This window comes from Lutra lutra, chromosome 14 (genome assembly GCF_902655055.1).
Source record: "Lutra lutra chromosome 14, mLutLut1.2, whole genome shotgun sequence".
Taxonomy (NCBI): Eukaryota; Metazoa; Chordata; class Mammalia; order Carnivora; family Mustelidae; genus Lutra; species Lutra lutra.
Window position 1 is genome coordinate 58295647 of NC_062291.1, and position 21041 is coordinate 58316687.

General features: G+C 46.1%; 1 protein-coding gene across 4 annotated transcripts in view; it reads left to right on the top strand.

Moving 5' to 3' along the window:
* Positions 1-10487: 10487 nt before the first annotated feature.
* Positions 10488-21041, top strand: part of ZFYVE27 (zinc finger FYVE-type containing 27) — a 35392-nt gene continuing 24838 nt past the window's right edge. Inside the window, exons 1-6 of one of the 4 annotated variants that reach the window (XM_047701432.1) lie at positions 10488-10691; positions 11865-12062; positions 16044-16114; positions 17609-17795; positions 20387-20482; positions 20821-20933. In XM_047701432.1, coding sequence (XP_047557388.1) covers positions 11866-12062; positions 16044-16114; positions 17609-17795; positions 20387-20482; positions 20821-20933 — 664 coding nt within the window. In that variant the 5' untranslated portion in view covers positions 10488-10691; position 11865. The remainder of the gene's footprint in view (positions 10692-11864; positions 12063-16043; positions 16115-17608; positions 17796-20386; positions 20483-20820; positions 20934-21041) is intronic. The other 3 variants (XM_047701433.1, XM_047701435.1, XM_047701436.1) reach the window with 3 other exon arrangements.

Below are 21041 nucleotides of genomic sequence, written 5' to 3' on the forward strand. Positions count from 1 at the left end.
GAGAAGCAGGGGGAGAAGCAGAGGGAGAAGCAGACTCCCCACTGAGCAGGGAACCAGATCCCAGGATTCGATCCCAGGACCTGGAGATCATGACCTGAACTGAAGGCAGAGGCTTAACCATCAGAGCCACCCAAGTGCCTCTTAACCCTTATTTAATTATTATAACGAACCAAACGTACATGGGATATGTGTGTGCGCGTGCACAGACTCAGACACACGTATACATTTGACTCTCTTACAACTTCCTTTTAACGATTAATGATAATATAGTTCTAAGCCTTTCTAAATGTCCATGTATATAGCCAGGGACTGCAAGAACTTTGTGTACTTTCTGGAACGTTTATAACTTTCCCACATTGGTTAACTTTGTCACTCCTTTGGCTGCTTTCTGTGGAAATCTTAGTAAAACCCTTAAGAGGGGGTGGGTTCTTTTTGACAGATGAATAAATAGAGGCTTAGGAGGGGGAAGTGAAGTGACTCTCCAGGTCTGTGCCAAGAGTAGCAGGGAGCAGAGGGAGCACTGGCATGGCTGAATTCCACTTCACCAGTCTTGGGGGAGAGGAACGTGCCACGGACCAGTGGAAGCAGCTGAAAAGAAGTGAGGAGGGCCTAAGGCTCTCTGGGCCCTTAGGCAAAGGGGAGGTATGCTGAGGTGGCCAGAACCCAAAGGAGAGCTCCTGACATAGCCAGCAGGAAGGTGTGGACCACCCACAGCAACTTCGCCTGTGGAAATTCCAGTCAGGCTCCTAATCAGAAAGCCCTTTTGCCCTCCCTGTTCCATGACCCCATTCCTTTCAAACTGGATGGCTATTTGGGATCTTGCTGGCACCAGGGCTGTGACATTCTTTCCTCAGCACTGAGTTGAAGGCAAGCTCCCAGAGGCAGTTCTTGGCAGGTTCCTCTATCTCCCACAGGCGCACCGCAGGCTCTCGTTGCTGCCATCTCCAGGAGTCCTGAAGGGGGCGCTCCGACACCCCAGTTGTAAAGCTTCTGAGTCAAGGTTGGCAAGAGGGAACTCACTCTATGAAGTGTGTGCAGTGAGTCAAGCACAAGTCGGAGGATACCTTATATAACATCGCTTGTCATCCTCACAAGCCCAAGGAGTATTTAATTCCCCCATTTGATGGACGCGCAGACAGGCTCAGAAGGGTCAACTGATTTCCCCAGGCCACTCATGAGACAGAAACCAGATTTAAAACTCAGGTGTGTGCCGCCATGGCTTGCTGTTTCAGAGGACTTCCCAGCAGACAGACTGTTTCTCCCAGCCATCCAAAGACCCCACCGAGAGCTTCTGGGTTTTCTAATAGCTATGTTTTGAGCTAAGGCAGGGAGGAAAGACTGTAAAGAAAGTGGTATCATTCAAGTCTGAATAATGTCAGCTACTCCTTTCTCGGTTGACAGGGAAGTTAGGTTTAACCAGCTCACTGTGCTGAAGCCACTCTCCTGGTTCCTGGAGACTGCCTCTCTGTCTGCCTGATGTAGGAAGGACTCAGAGTGTCCCTCCACTCAGCCCTCCCTCCTCCTGAGACCTTGTGCCACAAGTATGGCCACATGACCTAATCACAGACTTGGATATGGAATCCTGTGCCTTATGAAGTCTTGTTCTGTGCTGGCTCCTTCTGTGTCCCCTAGGCGGTTAATATGACAGGCTCTAATTCTGAGGTGAGCTCAGCCTGTGACGTCAGAAGTGAGGCCAATTTCTCCCTAGTTGTCTGTTCTTAGGCAATTTGCTAAGCTCTTCATCTGTTTCATCGCTCCCTAAATGGGGTTAATGCGCGTAGCCGCCTCCCAGGTCCGTGGGAAGGGCTTAGCGAGACGAGGCACCCAGAGCAGTGAACCCAGCAACTAGTCTCTGCAGGTCAGCTCTCAGCTGGTTAGTGTTGTTGGGAGGACCTTGGGTGATGCTTGTCAAGTGCAGACCTGAGCCACAGTATGTGCTCAGAAATCTTACTTCCCTTCTCCCCAATTCCACCCTGGCTGTCTTCCTGCCTGAGAAATGAGAAATTGACTCCTCTACTGTTCTTTCTTGCGGTCCGATTTGAGCTGTCCTGAAAGATAGCACAGAACTGTTAAAAATCACTGTCATCTATGTGAAGGTCAGGATCCTCTTTTCTTCAGACTCCAAGGTCCTTCTTTGCCTTCCTTCTGACTCCCTGGACCCCGCTCTGTGGTCCAGGGTCCAGGGCCTAGCAGTAGGTCCTGGTCCTGGTCCAGGTCCCTAGCAGTACTCCTGTCTGCCTCCTCTCAGCCTGGAAGGAGGATGCCCTCTTCTCATCTTGTTTCTTGAGGGTCCAGGCCATCTACAGAGAGATGAACTGACCATGGATTCTCGGGTGTCGGGAGTGAGATGTTCACAGACTCCCCTCATTATGTGTTTGCAGGCCCCTCCATGACTGCACTCAAATCAAAATTTGTCCGGGCACCAGGGTGGGGGTGGGCGGGGTGGGCGGTGTTTCTTTTTTTTTTTTTTTAAAGATTTATTTATTTATTTATTTGACAGAGAGAAATCACAAGTAAGCAGAGAGGCAGGCAGAGAGAGAGGAGGAAGCAGGCTCCCTGCTGAGCAGAAAGCCCGATGTGGGGCTCGAACCCAGGACCTGGGATCATGACCTGAGCCGAAGGCAGCGGCTCAACCCACTGAGCCACCCAGGCACCCCAATGGGCGGTGTTTCTAAGTGCTTGGCTTCCCTCACTGTTTTGTATCTGGGCATTTCACAACACAACTTTCCTCACTTCCCTGGTAAACTGTAAACTCTGTTGTATTTATCAGCTTGTCATCTTGTCCTCCCAGCCATCCCTAGGAACTGGTGAACTTGCAGGGTTTGTTTTTTAAGTTAAAATGATGAACTACCAGGGTGCCTGGCTGGCTCAGTCGGTAGAGCATGTGACTCTTGATCTTGGGGTTGTGAGTTCGAGCTCCATGTTGGGTGTAGAGATCACTTAAAAATAAAAATCTTATCAAAAAGTGAATTACCGTTGGGGCGCCTGGGTGGCTCAGTGGGTTGGGCCGCTGCCTTCGGCTCAGGTCATGATCCCGGGTCCTGGGTTCGAGCCCCGCGTCGGGCTTTCTGCTCAGCGGGGAGCCTGCTTCCTCCTCTCTCTCTGCCTGCCTCTCTGCCTACTTGTGATTTCTCTCTGTCAAATAAATAAATAAAATCTTAGAAAAAAAAAAAAAGTGAATTACCGGGATGTGTGGGTGGCTCAGTTGGTTGAGCAACTGCCTTTGGCTCAGGTCATGATCCTGGAGTACCAGGATCAAGTCCCACATTGGGCTCCCTGCTCTCCTTTCATGCTCTCTCTCTCTCTCTCTCAAATAAATGAATAAAATCTTAAAAAAAAAAATGAATTACCTCTGTGATTTTTTTTAACCTTAGTGATCTTAACATAGGTGCCAGAAGGTGGAAGGAGGCTTTTTGCAGTGATCATGATGGTGATGACAATAAGATTATTGTTGATAATGGCATTAACAGTAATAAAGATTACTCAATGTCCCTGTATTCTTGTATTCACAATTTGCAAAATATTTTTACGTCTATTTCATCCCATCCTTATATGAACTGGTAAACAGTTCAGATAATACCTGCATTTTGTAGATGATGCTCAGAAGAGGGAAGTGTTTACCTCGGTGTTTTGTTTGTTTGTTTTTAGAGAGAGAGAGTGCATGCACTGACGAGGCGGGGGAGAAGGGCAGAGAGAGAATCTTAAGCAGGCTCATTGCCCAGTGTGGAACCCGATGTGGGGCTCCACCTCATGACCCTGAGATCATGACCTAGGTTGAAATCAAGAGTTGGATGCTTAACCGACTGAGATACACAGGTGCCCCTAGATATTTCCTTTTTGAAACAGATTATTAGATATACTTAATGTACATTAAACTGCATATAGGTTAAATGTACACTTTGGCAAGTTTTGACATATGTATACACTCATGAAACTGTCACCACAATTAAGACAATAGACATATCCATACTAGCCCCAAAGCTCCCTTGTGCCCTTTGGTAATTCCTTCTTATCTCCCCCACTGCCAAGCTACCATTGATCTGCTTTCCGTGACTAGAGATTAGTTTATAATTATAATATGTATGTATGATATGTACTTTTTTTTTTCTGGGGTAAGGGGAGGTATTTGGCTTCTTTAATTTAATGATTGAGATTCATTCATGCTACTGTGGTAATAATAGTTTGTTCATTACTATCACGTGTATTATCCTGTTATAATTCGTTTATCCATTCACCTATTGACAGGCATTTGTATTGCTTTAAGTTTTTGGTTATTGCAAATTAAGCTGTTGTGAACATTTAGGTACAAATCTTTGTGTGGACATATGCCCTCATTCCTCTTGCATAAATAACTAGCAGTAGAAGGATTCAGTTGTATTCTATTATTTTTAAATTGGCTATATTCCAGATGATATTTGGTGTGTGTGTATGTGTGTGTGTGTGTGTGTGTGTGTGTGTGTGTGCTATTCCCTGGCACTTGTATCAGTGATGGTAATTCTGGACTCACAGAATAATTTGGGAAATTTGCCATCTTGTTTTGTTTGGAATAATGTAACAAATCATTTTATTGATGGGTTTGATAAAAATTGGCTACAAAAGAATCTGGGCTTGACGCCATTGAGGAAGTTTTCGAATTCTTTCAATTTTTTTAATGGTAATTGGTCTATTAAGATTTTTCTTGGTGGGTCACCTCCAACAGTCCACTGGTGGCATATTTATTCTAGTTGTCTCCCATCGAATTCTCCAATTTAGGATGAGTTTTAAAAAAAATTTTTATTTTTAAAATAATGTCTAAGTCCAATCAGGCGCTCAAACTCATAACTCCAGATCAAGAGTCACATGTTCTACTGACTGAGTCAGCCAAGTGCTCCTAGAATCAGAACATCTTGAGGAAGGAATTCTGGGCTATTCCTTTCTGTATTCCCCTGAAAGCCACATAATAATTAGTCACTCAGTGAAATAAACAAATATTGATGTTTATAGCTGCTATAACAAATACTCTCCAACAATTTGGTAGCCTAATTAAATAAAAATCTCTTTGTTATTCACATACAAATCTATTTCTTCTTTATATAACTGTCCATTGTGGCTATCCCAGATCAGTGGACACCTTTCTACTATGATGATTCAGGGACTAAGGTTCCGTCCACCTTGTGGCCTGGCCATTCCCTCTGCATTGAGCTGGCACTGGGGAGAAGAGAGGAAGGGGGAGGTTTTGGATTTTTAAATGCCTTGGTCTGGAAGTGATACTCATCTCTTCCACTCGTTTCCTTTGGTGAGTCACATGACCCACTCTATATGCAAGGGGCTGGGAATGTAGTTCCTGGCTGGGCATTTGATGCCCAGCTGCAACTCTATACCATCAAGGGGCGGACGAGACTTTTTGGTGGACAGTTAACTGTCTCTTTCACAGGAGGCCACAAGGTTTTATAGCTGAGATTTTCACTGCTTTGCTCTGTGAGGTTTTTTTGGTGCCTGTGTTTGATGAATGGTTGTTTTCATGGCTGCCAAGAGCTATTGAGTCAGAATGTAACTGCAGACATCCATTTCCTTGCTGTGTTTGTCTGGCAACTCACTGCCTCACAGCTGGGAATCTCATTACTCAAGAGCACTTCTTTCCCAGGTACAAGAACATAAAAATGTATTTATTGAACTCTTTTCAGAGCAATGGTGGTGAGCTATTAATTAAAAACTATGCTCAAATATTAAGGGTAAACACTAGAGAAAATGCAAATATTAAAGACCGTCTAAAAATACATACCAGTTAAATATTTATTAATTCATTCACTTTTAAAAAAAGATTTTATCTATTTATTTGACAGAGAGAGATCACAAGTAGGCAGAGAGGCAGGCAGAGAGAGGGAGAAGCAGGCTCAATCCCAGGACCCCGAGACCATGACCCGAGCCGAAAGCAGAGGCTCTAACCCACTGAGCCACCCAGGCACCCCTCATTCACTTTTTTAAAAAATTTTTCATTTATTTATTTGGCAGACTGAGAGACAGCAAGAGAGGGAACACAAGCAGGGGGCGTGGGAGAGGGAGAAGCAGACTCCCCTCTGGAATAGAGCCCAGGACCCTGGGACCATGACCTGAGCTGAAGGCAGAAGCTAAACGCCAGAGCCATCCAGGCGTGCGTCACTTAAAATTTCACACAATGTAACAAAAAGTCTCAGTTTTAAAGTGTACAAATCAGTGGTTTTAGTATATTCACAAAGTTGTGCAACCATCACCACTATCCAATTCCAGAATATTTCCATCATTCCAAAAAGAAACCCTGTACTTGCTAAAAGTCGCTCCTAATTCCTGCCCTCCCCCTGCGCCCCCCGCTCCTCCGCCCCCTGGCCCCCGGTGCTTGGCAAACACTGATCTACTTCCTGTTTCTACAGGTTTGTCTATTCTGGACATTTCAAATAAATAGACTCATGTGTCTATTACAGCATGTGGCCTTTTTGGTTTCTTTCATGTGATATATTGTTTTCAATTTCATCGATGCAGTAGCATGTGTGAACACTTCATTCCCTTTTAGGGCTGATTAATATTTCCCTGAATGGATATATTACACTTTGTTCATCCATCATTCTTTCATTAAAAAATTTCTAATTGTGGGGACGCCTGGGTGGCTCAGTTGGTTAAGCGGCTGCCTTCGGCTCAGGTCATGATCCCAGCGTCCTGGGATCGAGTCCCACATCGGGCTCCTTGCTGGGCAGGGAACCTGCTTCTCCCTCTGCCTCTGCCTGCCTCTCTGTCTGCCTGTGCTCGCTCGCTCTCACTCCCTCTGTCCCTGACAAATAAATAAATAAAATCTTTAAAAAAAAAAAAGAAAAAATTTCTAATTGTGGCAAAATACACATAACACCAAGTTTACCATCTTGACCATTTTTTAAGTGTACAGTTCACTGGTATTAAAGTATGTTCACATTGTTGCACAACTATCTCTCCTCATTTTGCCAAATTGATAGTCCGTTTCCACTAAAGAATAACCCCCCACTCTTCTCTGCCTCCAGGCCCTGGCGTCAGCTATTCCACTTTCCGTCTCCACGAATTTGACTACTCTAGGAACCTCATTAAAGTGGAATGGTACAGTACTTGTCATTTTGTGACTGGCTTATTCCACTCAGCATTCATGTCCTTAGGGTTATTCATGTTGTAGCACATGTCAGAAGTTTCCTACTTTTTAAGGCTGGATAGTTTATTGTATATAAAAAAAACCTCATTCATTAATGGAAACATGGGTTGCTTCCACATTTATGGCTATTTTGAGTAATTCTGCTATAAACATGGATGCATAAATAACTCTTTAAGACCCTGCTTTCAGGGATGCCTTGGTGGCTCAGTTGGCTAACCATCTGTCTTTGGCTCAGGTCATGATCCCAGGGTCCTGGAATTGAGTCCCACATCAGGCTATTTGCTCAAAGGGAGCCTGCTTCTCCCTCTACCTCCTGATTCCCCTCCTTGTGCACTCTCTCTCTCTGACAGATAAATAAAATCTAAAAAAAAAAAAAAAAAAAAAGACCCTGCTTTCAGTTCTTTTGGGTATATACCCGGAAGTGGCATTGCTGGATCATAAAATAATCCTGTATTTAATTTTTTGAGGACATGACATACTGTTTCCCTTAAAGGACGCACTATTTACATTCCCAACAACAGTGCACAAGGGGTCCAGTTACTCCACGTCCTCACCAACTCTTGCTATTTTCTGTTTTATTTATTTATTTTAAAAGAAGCATTCATTGAATATTACTATGCCAAAGCCCTATACTTGGCAAAAACTGGGGCTGCCAATATTGTTAAATTGTAGTCTCCCTGCTCTCAGGAACAAAAGGAGATTCTAGAGATAGGTTGAAATGCAAAGTAATAGGTGCTTAGGGGCGCCTGGGTGGCTCAGTGGGTTAAGCCTCTGCCTTCCGCTCAGGTCGTGATCTCAGGTCCTGCAATCTAGCCCCCCCACCCCTCTGCTCAGCAGGGAGCCTGCTTCCCCACTCCCCCTCCGCCTGCCTCTCTGCCTACTAGTGATATCTCTCTCTCTGTGAAACAAACAAACAAAAGTAATAGGTGCTTAATAAGATCAGAGTTTTGTGTAAACACAAAGGAGGAAACGAGGAATTATTTGGGGAAAGCTTCACAAAAGATTTGATATTCAAACTGGGTGTTGAAAGGTGTGTGGGAGGAGGTCAGGTGGAGGAGGAAGGGTATTCTAAGCCGGCAGAGTAGTAGCTAGCCTTCAAGCTGGCCTCCAAGTTGTCCCCAGTGACTACCCCTGGTAGTCATGCTCTTGTATAAGCCTCCCACTATACTTTGGGACATTGAATAGTTCTGACCTGTAAAACCAGTAGGATATTGTGCAAATTGATGGTGTGTGACTTCTGAGGATATATCATAGAAGATCTTGTGGTTCCCTTTTGGATTTCTTGCTCTGGAGGAAGTCAGCCACCATGTCAAGAGGGCACTCAAGATGCCTTCTGAAGAGTGCCAAGTGAGGAGGAACTGAAACTTCCTCCCAGCCTAATAGCATAAGAATGCCAGCATCAGATTTGTCTGCTGTGTGAGGAAGCCACTGTGGAAGCCAATCCTCCAGCCCCATTAAACTTTCAGATGATGGCAGCTGTGGCCAACAGCTGACTGCAATCTCATGAAAGTTGGAGCCAGAGTTGCCCACGAAGCCGCTCTCCATTTCCTGACCAAACCACCCAAAAGCCAAAACTCAATGTGAGAAAATATAAATTTATTATTGTTTTAATGCAGTAAGTTTTAAAATAATTTGTTACACAGGAAGATATAATGAATACAGCTTGAAGCGTGATGAAATCTGGTGTGTGGTGGAAATGGTGACAGGAGAGACCACAGACAGAAACTCCAAGTTATGGGGCGCCTGGGTGGCTCAGTGGGTTAAAGCCTCTGCCTTCTGCTCGGGTCATGATCCCAGGGTCCTGGGATCAAGCCCTGCATTGGGCTCTTTGCTTGGAGGGGAGCCTGCTTCCTCCTCTCTCTGCTTGCCTCTCTGCCTACTTGTAATCTCTGCCTGTCAAATAAATAAATAAAAAAATCTTAAAAAAAAAAAAAAAAAGAAACTCCAAGTTAAAAGGCGACTCGCCCAAGGTTTGAGTAAGAGTGGGTGAGGGAGCCATCTGGTGGAGGTGGATGTGCTTAGACAATCTTTTCTCTTCCTACACTTTTTTTCTTTCTTTCATTCTTTTTTTTTTTTTTTTAAGATTTTATTTATTTATTTGAGAGAGAGGGTGAAAGAGAGCATGAGAGGGGAGAAGGTCAGAGGGAGAAGTGGACTCCCCATGGAGCTGGGAGACTGATGCAGGACTCGATCCCAAAACTCCAGGATCATGACCTGAGCCTAAGCAGCCGCTTACCCAACTGAGCCACCCAGGCGCCCCCCACTCCTTTTCCCCAACTTCTTCCACCCAGCATTTCCCACAAGTGTTTCTCCAAGGGCCACAGTGAGGTTTATGAGTCAATCATGTGGGCCATACACACTCTCGCTTAGAGATGTAAAGACTAATCTTTAGGAAAATGTCAAGTTATTAGTTATCCTCTTTTACTATTTTATTTTCTCCTTCAGTCTCTTTCACTTACCAGTGACTCTAGGATTTGAGGCGAAGAATGAAGACTCAGAATGCTGGAGAAGGGAAAGAAGGAACTGGGAGAACTTTATTATACAAAATTCAGAGTTAGACTCCCAAAAGCAGAGTCTAGCTGACCAGTGTGTAGTTACCAGGGGGAGCCTTTGTTCATTGATATTGGCCATAACTGTTGACCCTTTCTGGTCTTTAGAGCTTTCTTATATCCTCCAGAGTTCCCCCCAGATAATGTCTAATTCTTGAATAATATCTCTCAATTGTAGAGCTGCCAGAAGAAAGAAACAATAATACTACTGACCCCAGGCAGCGTGAGGACAGTGGTCCAGGCCCACCCAACAAGGAATTGCAAAGAAACCAAAATTTGCCTTTGGAGTAAATTACTGATTTACTTAACTACCTGGGAAATTTCAGGTAGCTAAGATATTAAAGAAAAAAAAATCTTTCTATACTTCTAGACTCATCCTGAAGGAGGAGAGGCTGAGTCCAAGCAGACAAGCCTGGACCAGCAACAAGGCCAGGCCCATCTAAAAAGTAGGAGGATTTCCGACTATAGTTTAGTAGTTGGTGTGGGGGATTCGGATCTGTCTTCATTCCAGCTGTTTGGAGGGGTAAGTGATAACCCCCAGATGGGTCATTCCGAGAAGGGGTACAGACATTCGACTCCTGCTTAGACGAATGTGTTGGATTTGAACCAAAGCGGTGATATGCACGGTCGTAAACCTCTTGCTCGGCAATCCTTCGCGAATCGCAGTCACTCAGTGACCCAGTTGAATCTGGGCGGGTAAGCGAGGAAAGATGCGCAGGCGCAGTGCTGAAGAGGGAGCTCACCTGCGCTAGAGCGGGCGGAGCTAAACGCTGGAGCGGGAGGCGGGGCGGGCGTGATGACGTCATGGACACGCCGCCGCGGAGCAATTCGCGTCCCGGAAGCGGCGGCGGCGGCGGGGGAGGCAGAGGAGGCTATCGGATTTGCTATTTCGGAGAGGCCCTTGGAAGAGGCGCGTCCTAGGGGTGGGGCGGGCCTGAGGAAACGCTCCGGGGCCTAGTGGCCTTTCCAGTGGTCCCTGGCCGTCCCCGCCCCTCCCCCACCAACCCTGCGACCGGGTAGGTGAAGTGCCACCCCTCCCGCCCCATCTCCGGGTCTCTGCCGACTGTGCGGAATTGGGCGCCTGGACGTCGCGGGGGCCGCCACCTGCTGGCCCAGCGACTTTGGGCGTGGCCTTCCCGGTCTGGGCCGCAGGGCCGGAGCCGGCTCAGTGGGCTGCAGAGGTGGTGGTAGTCCTGGCCTCTGCCTGGATCCTTTAGTTCGAGCTCGGCCTGCGGGTATTTGGGCTCCCAGTGGCCCCTTGGTCACATCCCCACCCCCAGTCCCCGTCAGGTCTCAGTCCACTGCGAGGGACTAGCTTATGCTGCTGTGCGTCAAGGTTCCGTCCGTCCGTCCCCTCCTTTTCTTTTTAGGTTTTGGGGTAGGACTTTGAAATTAGGAAGAAGGTGAGGGTCTCCCCATCGGAGTGGGGAGGTGGAAACGGGGCCTTACGGAAGGTGGTGACTGCCCTGTGGGGTTCGAGGGAAAAGGGAGGGTAATGGGCAGGAATGGTCCAAGAAGTTGTTGGGAACAGAAAGGAGAAGGAAGCTTTAGAAGATGTGGTGGGGCAGGAGAAAGCATGGGAGTCCTAGAGGATGGACAGTTCGTTCACTCATTCAGTGAGCATTAATTAACCTTCCACTGTGTGCAAAAGCAGTGGTAAATGGAAGACATAGTTTTTGACCTGGTGGAGCTCCAAGTTAAGAAGCACAGACTGGCAAGAAAGCCAAAATTTTACTTTAGTGGGATAAATGCTATTAGGGCAAGTGCATGGTTGGGATCATTGGGGAGGGTCTCCCATTCCAGACTGGGGTGGTTGCCAAGATCCTCTCAGATCAAGGGAGCAATGTTTCGGCAGTTACCTGAAGGGTGGGTAGGAATTAAGCAGGTCAGGAGTAGGTGAAAATATTCCAGGTCATCTTTTCTTTTTAGACATCAGACTGCCTCTTCTCAGCAGCCATGAGTACTCCGTCTTTATGGTTTAGACTCTTGATGCATCTCTGGGGACAAGAACAGGATTTTTATATCTGGGCAATTCACTTTATCCTGCTGATTGTGTCTTCTGTCTGTGAAATGGGTATTTCACCTGTAACCCTTCCTACCTCACAGGTTTATTATAGGCACCACATGTACTAATGTAAGTAGAAGGGTGGTGGGTACAGTGCAAATGTCAGGAATTATTATGGTTGCAGGATGCAGACATCAGAGCGTGAGGGGAGTGGGCCAGAGGTGAGCCCCAGCGTGATGCCCGAGGCTCCCCTGGAGTCTCCATCTGCCCCTACCAAGTCCCCGGCGTTTGATCTTTTCAACTTGGTCCTGTCCTACAAGAGGCTGGAGATCTATCTGGAACCCCTGAAGGATGCAGGTGACGGTGTCCGGTACTTGCTCAGGTAACAGACTTCGCAGAGTTGCTCTGACCATCTAGACCTTCCGCATTCCTGCTCCATAGTTGTGCTGAGCGTTTAGGCAGTTGCTGGGCTATCCTTTCTGCCCTAGAGAGGAGTGGTTCTGGGAAGTCCATTGGTTCCCTGGGTTGATTCCAGACCCACCTCGGGAAAGGCAGGGCCCTTTCACCAGAGTTTCTGCTATGTCGTTCAGTAAGCTCATACCTCAGGACTGCTAACTAGCCTCGAACATCAGGCCTTCTAAATCTTAAAGGAGGCTTTTTTTTTTCCTTCTCTCTCAGTACTAGCATAATTAATATTAAAATTAGTTTGTAATTTTGAACATACTAAATACAAATGCCTGTGAATAAGCAGGTACCCCTTTCGCTAATTTAGGATTGTGGAGCTCCAAATTTTTTGTTCTTATTTTGCGATTTTGCGATTTACGATTCCTTTTTTCTCTTTTCAGCTCACTTTGTTTCTTATCTTAAACAATTTTAATTACAGATACTTGCTATTCCACTCCCTAAATACTTCAGTTTATTTCTAAATAATAAGGACTTTTTTTTTTAATGAGAAAAAGCAATATCACACCTAATAAAGTTAACAGTAATTTCTTGACAGCATCTTATTATACCCAGTTCTGATTTCCTCAGTTGTCCAAGAATGTCATGTTTTGGCCAAATCAGATTCCAATCCAGGGCTGCATTCTATGTGGTTATTATGTCCCTTAAGTCTTTTTCAATCTAAAATGGTTTCCTTTTCATGATACTGACTTGCTGGAGACGGAGCTGACGGTCCTGGAGAATTTCCTACTTTGATTTGTCTGGTAGCTTCCTCATGGTGCAAATTAGAAGTTAGATTTAAAGGTTGGATCATATTCAAGTGAAACTTCCTCCCCCACAAAAGTCATGTGTTCCTAATATAGGGAGCCATGTAAAACCTGGTTGTCCTACAGAGCAGCCCTTCATAACTTAGAACCTGTGAGTGGGGCTTTAGGGCTCACTGAACCTCCTGAAACTACATGTAAAACTTGGTATGTGCACGCATGTTTTATTTCTAAGGGAGAAGCTTCTAGTTTTCATCAAGCTCTCCAGTCCTCTGAGAGAGAGAAGAGATAGGGTGAGTGGAGTGGGGTTAAACTCTAAGAGTACTATTGAATATCATTCTTACCTCAGTCTGGAAATAGTGGGAGGTTTATTTTTTAACTCTCTGAACAAGGCCTTACATTTTTCTTGTTCCCTTCAGAACCCCTTTTGTTTTTTTCTTTTTTTAAAAAGATTTTATTTATTTATTTATTTGACAGATAGAGATCACAAGTTGGCAGAGAGGCAGGCAGAGAGAGAGAAGAGGAAGCAGGCTCCCTGCTGAGCAGAGAGCCTGATTTGGGGCTGGATCCCAGGACACTGGGATCATGACCTGAGCCAAAGGCGGAGGCTTTAACCCACTGAGCCACCCAGGTGCCCCCAGAACCCATTTTATTTATGGCTTTAGGCCTAGAGGTGAGCTAGTTTGTATTCCATAGCAGTATTCTCTGCCATTGGATCACTGACTCCTTGGTGCAAGGGATAGGGGACATGATGGTATGAGAGGCTTGATTTATAATCCCACCATGACCATCCAGCTGAAATGAATTTTAGTCTTCCTTAGTGGAGGGGATGGGCCCTGGGGTTTTCTGCTGTGCACACATGCAGGTGTATGTGCATGTATGTGTATTTTACTCTTTTGTGGCAAAGCACAGAAGTTAAATACAGCCTGCCCCTTCACCTTTTCTAACACTGGTCTCTTAGTGCTTCTTGGCACTCATGTTCTGGTTTTTCCGTTTTATGAAATTAGAAATCTGAGGGTGTGATTCATTAAAGCTGGATGGAGGGGGAACAGCATTTGGCCTAAAGAGCCCCCAGGAGCTTGTGGTTCTGTGCCACTGGGAGACAGAGCACTGGTCTGTGAAAATGGCTGTCAGATTAGTTTGTGCTTTTGATTGTTCTTTTCTTAGTAAAGAGGATTTGACTTTCAAGGGGGACCTAATCTTGAGCTTTGTCTGATAGTATGAAGCCTAGAGCTGCAGTAGATTTTTAAAAGACTCCTCAGTTCTGTGATCAGCTACTCTAGTAGGTGGATCTCTGTGACCAAAGTGTCAGTAAAGACATGAGAAAGAATGGGAGAGGCTTTATAGTGTAAGTGACTTGAGTGGCTGTATGATGTTTTAATTTCTGAAATGGAGTTGGCTTTAGACCAGATTTTTAATTGGCTCTTATGCTTATAGCTGCCACTAGTTGGTTCTGAGGCCTAATTAGGGTGGCATAGTGGGGGAAGCTGGGTTTCCAGAGGAAGGCAGACAGAGGTCATTTCATTCCTTACTCATAACTTTTATGAAAAAATAAAAGGGGCACCTGGATGGCTCAGCTGGTTAAGTGTCTGACTCTTGATTTTGGCTCAGGTCGCGATCTCAGGGTCATGAGATCAAGCCCCGTGTTGGCTCAGTCCATGCTCAGAGGGGTGTCTGCTTGAGATTTTCCCTTTCCCTCTCCCTCTGCTCTTCCATGCCCTCCTTCCCCCACAAAAAAATAGAAGCACGTAAATCAGTGAACCTCATTTAGCAACTGAAGTACCTCAATCACAGCAAAAGAAAATACATTGAAGTTCTGAATACATTGCTTGCCAGCAACAAACCTGTTTACTTCTCTTTGACTCTCCCTCAGTTGGCTGACCTTATAAATGCTACACTGCTTTTTTTTTTTTTTTTTAAAGATTTTATTTATTTGACAGACAGCAAGAAAGGGAACACAAGCAGGGGGATTGGGAGAGGGAGAAGCAGGCTTACTTCTGAGGAGGGAGCCCGATGTGGGGCTCAATCCCAGGACCCTGGGACTGTGACCTGAGCTGAAGGCAGATGCTTAACAACAGCTACCCAGGTGCCGCTACACTGCTGTTTAGAATTTAGGCATCCATGCTTTCATTGTTACATCTTTGCTCCTTTCCCCCTATTAAATGTCCTTTATCAGGGATGAAGCCAGCAAATTTGCTTGTCCTCAGCAACTCAAGTCTCTGGTCTTCCTTTCCTCTTTGGGGGCTTCTGTACTGCTGTTTGGTGGTGATGGTTGGGGGGCTGGGTCTGCATGTGCTTCCAGCTGTTCCAGTTCACTTAGGGTGTGTCTGCTGAAAGAATGCTATACCCCATTTTCAATTTTTTTTTTTTTAAAGATTTTATTTATTTATTTGTCAGAGAGAGAGAGGGAGAGAGAGCAAGCACAGGCAGACAGAATGGCAGGCAGAGGTAGAGGGAGAAGCAGGCTCCCCGATGAGCAAGGAGCCCGATGTGGGACTCGATCCCAGGACGCTTGGATCATGACCTGAGCCGAAGGCAGCTGCTTAACCAACTGAGCCACCCAGGCATCCCTTCAATTTCTTTTTTGATCTATTAAAACAAAATCTTCATTATCTTTTCTCCTTTTGGATTGCCATGTTAAGATCTCAAAATTTCAGAAATAAGTGAAAGTCACAAACGCGGTCACATAAATCCTTCACGTTCTGTTCTTTTGATTTCTTTATTAGATGAATCTTGCACAGTGAGTATATATATGTTCCTGTGAAGTTGTACAAAGAATAAGTGAACATTTTCAAGAAGAAAGTTCATCATCGTCACCTCTTAAAGAGACCAGAACATTATAAAACACAGTTAAACAGTATTAACTGGGTTTCTTAACAGGTATTTTATAAATATTTCTCCTTTTGGGAGAAAGTTCCACAGGTCTTCTAGTTCTGAGAGGATACCTTTTCTTGTCCTGGGGCCTAATGGGTGACCTTAACTCCTCTCCCAGTTCGCTATCCATGTGAGTGGACACTTTTCACTCAGAGCTCCAGGCTCCCTCCTCTTGTTCCTCCTTTTGATGACCCACCCGTGATGGCCATCTCCTCCTCCCACCCTCTCACGCCCAAATTGGAGGAGTGGCCATCTTTAGTGACCAGGACTTTCTTGTGTTGTAGGTGGCAGACGCCTTTGTGTTCCTTGCTGACCTGTCTGGGCCTCAACGTCTTGTTCCTCACTTTGAATGAGGGTAAGAACTGATTCCAGGGCATTTTTGTGAATGAACGTGGGAAGGAATTCCAAGAAGTGGCCCCTTGTCTTGTCATGTAGTTGGGCTCCTTCCCTGTCTGCTTGATGTCAGAAAACCGGCTCTGGAGCGACACACTCCGGGCTAGAATCCTGCCTGGCTGGATTGTTGAGGTGGCACGTTCTTTAATCTGTTTGTCAAGGCCTAATTTTCCTCATCTCTAAAGGGAGGATAATAATAGTGCTCTCCTCAGAGAGTAGTTGAGGAACGAGGTAGCCTGTATATTACATTTAGCACGGCGCCTGACACAGAGTAAGGACCCGGTGTATTGTAGCAATTATTATTGTTTCCTTCTTGACTGAATGCTGGTGTTTTAACCTTTTTCCATTTTTATTTCCAAGCTGATTCCAGGGTCAGTGAGGGCATGACATGCGCTGAAGGTGCCAGGGAGGTGAATGGTTAAGAGATTTTTGCCACATCCATTGATTTCCTCTGGCTCAGCTGGTGAGCCTGGAGGGGGCTGCTGGGCAGTCACCAGCTCTGAGGGGTCTGTGGCATGAAGGCTTTGAGGTAGATGTGTGGACAGGTGGGTGGCTCTAGAGATCTTGGTTAGTGATGTCTCCTGGGGACTGTTTGTGACAAGATATACCAGGACCCAGGCCTTTTCCTGTTTGAACAGACAAGTGGCTGCAGAAAAAGCTAAACCCCTCGGGGGAGATGTGTAAAAGGCCTGAGACAGAGTGTTCTGAGGAACTGGGTCCTTTATTCATGTATTCATTCTTCTATCAAACTTGCATTTCTCAAGTGTTTCCTTTGTTTCCTATGGAGATATGGATTCAGTGGGTTGAAAATAAACCCAGTTTTCACATAAGACCTCCATTTTCTGTTTGTCCAATGACAGATACTTAACTAGCATTTACTGTGTGCCCAGTGCTCTGTTAGCTTGCTTTGGGGGAACCATGCTACATGGAAGAAGGTCTTTCTTTGGATTTTCTCTCAGCCTCCCCATTTCTCTGCCCACAGTGGTGTGTCTGTGGTATTCTAAAAGCCAAACGAAAGGCTTCCGATCTGCCCCAGTGGCCCAAAAGGTCAGAATGTCAGTCACAGGGATCTGTTAGCGGCCAGACTCCAGGCAGGAGCCACCTACTATGTGATCGCGTAGATTTGTTAATGTTAAAAAACAAAAAGAAAATGAGTCTGGGGCTATCGTAGTGACCAAATGGATGGAGTCCCAGCCTTCAGGATCCTGTTTGTGGAGGAGAAAGCAACTATGCCTATGATCAATCAGTCATGTGGTGAAAAATTTTGTGAGGGAAAATAAAGCTGGGTTAAAGGCTTGGAGAGTGAGCAGGGGAGACACTCTTTCACCTGAGGTGATCAGGGAAGGCCTCTTGGACAGAGCCCTGGAGGAGGTGAGGGAGCGAGTATGTGGGCCTCTGGTGGACAGAGGCCCCCGGTCCTTGCTCCTCATTTACCTGTAGTGTTATTGATCCGTAGGCGCATGGTACTCCGTGGGTGCCCTAATGATTTCAGTGCCTGCCCTTCTGGGCTACCTTCAGGAGGTTTGCCGGGCACGGCTGCCTGAGTCAGAGTTGATGCGGAGGAAGTATCACAGCGTGAGGCAGGAGGACCTCCAGAAAGTTCGCCTGTCTCGCCCCGAGGCTGTGGCCGAGGTGAAGAGCTTGTGAGTATGGAAGGGGCCGGGGCGGTGGGAGATGGTCACAGTGGCAGCGGCCATCACACTGAGTGCTTGCATTGTATGAGGTGGTCTTTCCTCTCATCTATCGGGTTCTTCCCTCTCATCTTTTGAACAGCTCTGGGAGGTAGCTCCTGTTAGTATCCTCCATTTATGGAAGAAGAAAAAGGCTTACATGGCGAAAAGGGGACCAAGCTGGGATGAGAATCCAGATCTAGCTGATTTCACAACAACCTGTGTTCTTTCCACTAGAGAGACAGTTCCAGGTCTTAATGGAGCGCATGCATGCATGAGCCACGGCCAGGGTTCAAATCCCAACCCTCCATTTACTGGCTGTGTGGCAACCTGTGGCATACCTGCGCCTCAGGTGCCTCACCTGTTAAATGGTATAATAAATAGTAGGCTTGCCTCATAGGTGGTTGTGAGGACTGAATGAGTGTCTGGTACCCAGGAAATGTCCGATAAGGGTTAGTCACTGTCATTACACTATCAGGAAGCTTCCTAAATGTGACAGAGCTGGTACTTCCGAAGAGCCACGTTTAAGACCATTGAATAACATTAACCATAGCAACTGCAAAGCTTCAAAAAAAACTTAAAAACAAACGGAGGCCTGGGCCTGGCCCCCGTCTGAGTCCATTTTCTGGAGTGGGGTCTGGGTCTCTGTGGTTTTTAACACCCCCCACTCTTTTTTTTTTTTTTTTAAAATAAATGACTTTAAACTCAAATGGGAGTTGCAAGAATAATACTCCCAGACGCCCTGTGCCCTGCTAGAACAGTGATTACATTTGCCACATTGGCTTCCTCTGTTGCTTTTCTCTTGCATGTTACTTTTTTTCCTTCCGAACCGTTGAAAGTAAGTGCGGACATCATGCCTAATTACTCCAAATACTTCTCTCCTAAGGACAAGGACTTTCTCTTACGTATTTATAATTGTATAATTAAAATCAGGAAATTTTACATGGCTAACATCAGCATTCTTGCAATTATCTAATATGTAGTTAATAATCAGATTTTACCAATGGTATTAATAAGGTTTTTTATATACATTTCCCTTCATCCAGAATCCAGTCCCAAGTCCTACATTACATTTAGTTTTTATGTCTTCTTAGTCTTTCGTAACCTGGAATAGTTTCCTTAGTCTTTGTTTCTCGTGACCTTGACACTTTTAGATAGGATGAGCTTATTATTGTGTAGAATTTCCCTCAATTTGGGGTTGTTTGGCTCCTTATGATTAGATGGAGGTTTTGCCTTTTTGCAGGAATATGACAAGCAATGTATTGTCAGTGTATTGTATCAGGAGGCATATGATGTCAGTCTGTCCTGTTAAGGGAGATGCTGAATTTGGTCGTTTGGTTAAGGTTTCTCTGCTGTGAAATGGCCACTGTTGGGTCTTGTCTTTAACACTTTATTACTGTGATAGTTGCGAAGGTGATTTTCTAATTGGCGTTGTTAGCCAGCATCCGCTCTAAGAAAGAGCTCTTCCATCTTATCAGTATGAACTCGAGATTCTTAATTTTATTTAATGGGTTGTAATCCATTACTGTCATTATTTTGATCTCAGATTGTTTTAGGTTTGGCAGTAGGAGCTCTTTTGAATTGGCTTCTGTGTTCTTTTGATATGTCCCATCCTTTTTTTTTTTAAAGATTTATTTATTTATTAGAGAGTGTGGGAGCACATGCGCATGGGGGTAGGAAGATGGGGGTGGAGGGGCAGAGGGAGAGAGAGAATCTTTTTTTTTTTTTTTTAAGATTTTATTTGTTTATTTCACAGACCGAGATCACAAGTAGCCAGAGAGGCAGGCAGAGAGGGGGAAGCAGGCTCCCTGCTGAGCAGAGAGACCGATGCAGGGCTCGATCCCAGGACCCTGAGATCATAACCTGAGCTGAAGGCCGAGGCTTAACCCACTGAGCCACCCAGGCAGCCTGGAGAGAGAAAATCTTAAGCAGATGTCCTGCTGAGCACGGAGCTTGATTCGGGGCTTGATCCCATAACCCTGAGCTCATGACCTGAGCCAAAATCAAGAGTTGGGTCCTCAACTGACGGAGCCATCCGTCGGTTGAGTGCATTTCTGAGTGCATATGATATTCAGAGTCATCTTACGTTTGCGCTGCCCCCACTCTGGAATGAGCCATATCTCCACGGGGCCTTTCAGAAACCAAGATCTGGGTGCAGCGTGCATTCATTGCTTCTGGGGATGGATCCATTTAAAAAAACCTCTCCAAGTGAGTCTGCCTTACAGCCCAGGTGGAGACATAGTACTCTCTCCTGCCATTTATCCTACAGCTGTAGCGTGTCTGTCTGTGAGGGGGTTTCCCTGCTCCTCGTTGTCTCTCAGCCCCGGGGAAGTTAAGCATATGGCCCTACCCCAGCAGCTAGGAGAGACCCAAGCGGGAACATTTGTCCTGTTTGCATCTCTGTAGGGGTTCCAAAAGGGGGCCTGAAACGTATGCATTTCTTCTGAGCTCTCTGCCCCTCCTTTGGGTTCGAAGAGACCAGCTGTCCCTGGCTAGCTATGCCTGTGAGGTCCTAGCTCCTGTGACCCCGAGCTCTGGCTCACGGCAGTGCCCTGTGCCCACAGCCTGATCCAGCTGGAGGCCTTCCTGAGCCGCCTGTGCCGCACCTGCGAGGCTGCCTACCGTGTGCTGCACTGGGAGAACCCCACCGCGTCCTCACAGTGAGTGGCCGCCGCTCCCCCCACCGCTGCCCTGCATGGATTTGCCACAGGAGCTCCTGCTCCCCTCGCTCAGTGGGGGAGAGCCTCTGAGGCTCTTGTGTGTAGGCCTGCCTGTGAACTTGTGGGCTGGGATGTACTGCTTTTGTTTAGTCACCTTTTAGGTGTGGTAAAAATATTTTGAGAGTAGAAATGTAACTCACCATGTAATCTCACCCACTCGTTTGATTAGCAGATGTCATGTTTATGAAGTGTGCCCGTTGCCGAGTGGCTGTGTTCCAAAGTGATTTCCTTCTGATCTTAGGAGTTTCTGATGCCGTGGTTCCTCTCTTTCGTTGCAGGTTCTATGGGGCTCTTCTGGGCACAGTTTGCATGCTTTATCTGCTGCCCCTGTGCTGGGTCCTTGCCCTTTTAAACAGCACGCTCTTTCTGGGGAATGTGGAGTTCTTTCGAGGTAAGCCTCGGACAGCTTGGACAGCTCGGACAGCTCTGCAGAGGCTCAGGCTCTGGGGGCTAGGTTAGGCTCCCGGGTTTGTCCGGCCCTCCAGCTAATCATCCGTTT